A 5,087-nucleotide genomic window follows, 5' to 3' on the forward strand; every position below is an offset into this window, starting at 1 on the left:
TAGGGTTCCTATAACAGCAAAACGTTTAATGCAATGAGCTATACAATGTTTGCTAGCTTCTCTGGATTGTAGAGAGGCATGTAAAAAGCCAGAGAAGGTGTCAATAGTAACATGAACAAATTTTTGTTTACCAAATTCAGGAATATGGGTAACATCCATTTGTCATATATCGTTTGGCAACAATCTTCGAGGATTAACTCCATAGTGGGGACGCTAAAAACTGAGGACACGTTTGACATTGTTTAACAATCTGTCTGGCAGCTTTTCGAGTAATGTCAAATTGAAGTCTTAAGCTATTGCTGTTTTGATGGTGTAAGCTGTGGGAAGTTTTTGCCATTTGTTCCAATAAAGGAAATATACGTGTAGCTTCATCAGCCAAAGCATTGTCTCGTGCTAAAGGTCTAGGAAGCCCAGAGTGAGCATTAATATGACTAAAGTAGCATTTATTAACTCTGGAGCAAATTAAATGTTGTATATCACGAAAAAGAGTTTGGATAGTAGAATTCAGGGTACCAATAAATGGAACAGTCTCAATAGTGTTTAAGGCTCTTATGATATATTGACTGTCAGAATATAAATTAAATGGAGCAGAAATTTGTAATAAAGCCTGAAAAACGGCAAATAGTTCTACTTCTTGAGCAGACTTATAATTAGTATGCCAGGTGGTAGTATTGTCCTGTATAATCATACTAGCTATTCCATTAGAAGAGCCATCAGTAAATACAGTTAGGACGTCAGCAAGGGGCTGAGAAACAATGATTTTTGGGAAGAGAAATTGGTGATAATGAGCAAATTGCAAAATTTTATCTGAGGGATAATGATTATCAAGCCGTCCACTAAAACCAGCTAAGGCAATAACCCTTGTAATGTCGTGGCCAAAGTTATGCCTTGAACGTACGAAGGGCTGATATCGGCACAAATTCGTACATAATCGGATAAGCCTCCCTTTTTCCTGTAAGGTCTCAGGGCAGCTTGACAAGCCGAATTGGCATTTTCATAAGCAAGCTGTTTAGTCAACACCATCCCCGCCTGCTCATCCCCTATCATTTTACCAATTGTCTCAAGCAGGCGGGCAACAAAATCCTGATATGGCTCATCTGGCCCCTGGCGAATTTTAGATAAATCTTCAGTCTTTTTATCAGAATTTGGAAGCTTTTTCCATGCTTGTAGAGCCGCAGCACTAATCTGAGGGTAGGCTCCAGGTAAATAATTGTTGACTATTAGTGTCTCGATATTCTCCTCTCCCACCATCATTTCATAAGTGGTGTTCAGTCCCTGTCGCCAGTTGATATCGGCTGTGATCCCACATTGCTCAGCAAACTCAGATTTCCATAGTAAATAATCTCCTCCAGATAAACAAGCTCGAGCAACCTGTTTCCAATCATTAGGTGGCAGATTTTGATTTCCTAAAGCCTCTATAATAGCCTGAGTAAACGCTTAGTCGGGCCATATTGTGCACAAGCCATTTTTAACTCTTTCAGTTGCTTAAAGGGCAGCGGCTCATAATACCTCTGCTGTTGAGCATTTTCAAACACTGATAGATTCCTGAAACCCGGGAATATGTTCTCCTTCTTCATTAGCTCGCTTAATCGCTTGTTGAAGAGGAGATAATAATATCTCACTTTTAATTTTTATGTTTTCACCGGGCAAAGAAGCAGGGATAGATATAAGCTCTCGCGGTTCTACGAAAGGCGGAGGTGGATCGAGTCCAGCAAGAACCGAGGGAGGATATGCTGGAGGCACAGGCTGGCTGGAGTGGGAGTCTCCCTGTGCATCCTTTTTTACTGCTATAACAATCTTCTGAATTAAATTCTCCAGCTGTTCTTCAGAAAGCCCTGAATGCTTTAATTCCCCTTTTCCTGGGGAGGATTCCATGTTAACCATCATCTCCCAAGGCATATCCTCTCTATGGTTCTGAGCCGCTTGTTCATTTAACTCTTTCTGTTCATCAGAGCTTAACACATCATCACTCCCTCCAGCCTTATAAGCTGTTCCCTCAGGCACAGCATAAAGCGGCTCAGGTGATGGGGCAGAAGGCTCTGTAACTTCGGGTCCTGTGGAATCCCTGAGAGCCGTTTGAATTTTATGTCCCTCATGTTCAGGATCCAGGCAGTCTCTTATGAGAGTCCACAAAGAAAAAGCATCCACAGGGACACGATTGGGACCATGTAAGGAATAATATGTCTGCAATTGTTTTCCTATTTTTTTCCAAGTTTCCAGACTAACTGTTCCTTCCTCTGGAAACCAAGGACAAACCTCTTCAATAAAAAGTAAAAACTTTTCTAGCTGTAACTTATTTACATGAATTTCCCCTACCTTTTAACATAGTTTTCAACATATGTACAAATAACTGGCGGCTATTGCCTTGTCCCATGATTTATTACTCTAGACAATTACCCTCCCTGCCCTTTACTTTTAATTACTTAGAATTCCTCTTTACTTACCTCAATCTTGGCGGGCAGCGGCCGTCGTCGCACTCCGATTCTCGAGTCCCCTGTTCGGGCGCCACCTGCCGGAGCCAGCGGCAAAGTCGATCAGGTCCCGAGAACGGCGGCGGGGCTAAGAAAGAAACTAAAGCAAGAGACTACAAAGATGGGGTCGAGAGGTTCAGACACGTCACCACGAAGGGACGCAGTCTGACACCAACTTTATTCAACAAATTTATACAGAAAAGCGTGAGAGAGACAAAACAGTTGACATTTTTCTTGTTAGCCTATACATCTTACAAACAGTCACAAGAAATCTTGAGAGCATGGGAATGGCTCCCTGTTATTATTTCTTTATTCAGATAACATTTCTCTGTGCGTGAGAACAGAACAGAACTCCAGGTGCCTGGTGCCTAAATAAAAGCGCCTAATCTCTGGGGTGGCGGGACAGAGAGCTATGTTTGCAAGCAAAACCCTCAAGGACTGAGGCAGCTCCCAGAGCTGTGTCCTTCGGACAAAGGACCCATCTCACGGGCAGCTCCCGCACCCGTGGACTGTAGCCTGCCAGCTCCTCTGTTCATGGAATTTTCCAGGCAAGAATACTGGCGTGGGTTGCCATTTCCACTCCAGGGGATCTTCTTGATCCTGGAATTGAACCCACATCTCCTGTGTCTCCTGCATTTGTAGGTGGATTCTTTACCGCTGAGCCACCAGCAAAGCCATTTTGTATAAAACGCTTCTACAAACTTGATAAATTTCCCAGCCTCACGTGTTACTCTTGGAGACAGACTTCTCACTCACCCTGTGCTCTGGGGCTCACCAAGGTGAATGGGTGAGGCTGTCTTTGATAATGGAGTGAAACCTCATACCCAAATCAGTCTTATGAAACTCCCTAGCATCACAGGACGCTGCACATCACGAGAGGGTGCCCCACTTCTGGGTTTTTTGTGAACTTCCAGGTTCTCACTAACCCCTGGTTAGTAAAGACACTGTCTTAATATGAATTGCTTATATCTAAATGACATGGTTCCATATGTATCCACAAAACCGTGGTGACTTAATAATGTTTAAGAGTTCACTTTTGAAGTCAGATATACCTGGATCCCAATACTGGCTCTATTGGCTGTGTGACCTGTCAAATTAATTCACCTCTCTGAGCCTCAGTTTCCTCATCTGTAAAAAGAAGACAGTGGTACCTGTCTCACAGGCTTGTGTAATAATATAGTATAGGAAAACACCTGGAGAGTGCCTGCTACATAATAAACTCTCATTAAATATTAGCTAATATCTCCCTTTTCTTGTTCTTCTCTGGTTGCTCAGTGGTAAAGAATCCGCCTGTTAATGCAGGAGACACAGGTTTGATCCCTGGGTCAGGAAGATACCCTAGAGAAGGAAATGGCAACCCACTCTAGTATTCTTGCCTGGGAAATCACATGGACAGAGAAGCCATAGGGTTGCAAAAGAGTTAGATACAACTTAACAACTAAACAACAACATTTCCCTAGTATAGACCAATATTTTCCTATTTTCTTCTCGTCTATTGCCAGTAAGAGGCCACCTGGCTTCAGGTGACTTCCAGGAGTGCCAGCCATCATCTGACTCAGCAAATATGATTTTATAACCTAATCATGAACTTGGACCACACCATGCAGAATGGGAAGTATATTTATCTTTTATGTAAGTAGGATCTTCAAAGCGCCTTAGCTTCTGATATGTCATTTTTAAAGGGAGGAATTCGAGATGGAATAATATCAATTACCACTTCCTTTTCACAACCAGGATCGTTAGAAGTTTTCTAAATCAAAAAGGCTTCATTATTTTCTATTGTTATCATATAGAGTCCTCAAGATCCTTGGACGTCCTAGGATATTTTCTTTTGCCAAAGATCCTGTTGAATAGCTTGTTTACTATTTTCCCCCTCACAACAAATATCTGGTTTCATGTGGCTATCCCTGGAAGAAAACAGACTCTAAGCTCTCTTTGGAAGGACATCTCTTAAATTAGTCTTAGAATTGACATGAACTTTGCTTCAGCAATAAAAATTTGAAAACTCCAGAAAGAACAACCTTGCTTCTTGTAAATATCCTTGCAAAGGCACTTAAAGATATCAAGTTCAAATCTGAATTGGGAAGTTACAGTAGGAATAGGATTGGGCACTGCCTGTATGGCTGAGGAAGAGGACAGGAGGTGAAAGGGAGGCCTACAGGCTTGAAGTGAGCTGCAAAGGGTTATCTATGTGAGGGTTTCTTAACCTCAGCATGACTGGCATTTGGTGCCAGACAATTCGTTGTTGACAGGGTTTATCCTAGGCATTGTAGGATGTTTTGACAGAAGCAATTCTCTCCCCCACAGTTGTGACAACCCAAAATGTCTCCAAACAATACCAAATGTCCTCCGGGGACAAAGTCTTCCTCTCCCCAGTTGAAAGCTGCTGATTGATTGAAAGGTTTTCTGCTAACCCTGTGATCAATGTTTGTTTGCTCTCTGAATTTCAGGCACTGAGGCTTTAGAGCAAGGGTTGGCAATATGTCCTGTGGGTCACATCTGACCCATGGCTCATTCCTATGAGCTAAGAATAATTTTTACAGATGAACATTTGCAACCCCATGTGGTGATAGGGAGCATCCACTTGAACCCCCTTTATGTGAAAGGTTATCCTAA

The 5,087-nt window shown here is 42.4% G+C and overlaps 1 protein-coding gene across 1 annotated transcript; it reads right to left on the reverse strand.

Annotated features, from left to right (window-relative positions):
• Positions 1-449: 449 nt before the first annotated feature.
• LOC138985797 (endogenous retrovirus group K member 7 Gag polyprotein-like) lies at positions 450-2,374 on the reverse strand. The gene is given in 4 exon segments (XM_070363531.1): positions 450-1,439; positions 1,442-1,536; positions 1,538-2,307; positions 2,309-2,374. Coding segments are annotated over 4 exon segments (1,524 nt in total). The 3' UTR covers positions 450-846.
• Positions 2,375-5,087: the final 2,713 nt, after the last annotated feature.

The sequence above is a fragment of the Bos mutus genome, chromosome 26 (assembly GCF_027580195.1).
Source record: "Bos mutus isolate GX-2022 chromosome 26, NWIPB_WYAK_1.1, whole genome shotgun sequence".
NCBI classification, from domain to species: Eukaryota; Metazoa; Chordata; class Mammalia; order Artiodactyla; family Bovidae; genus Bos; species Bos mutus.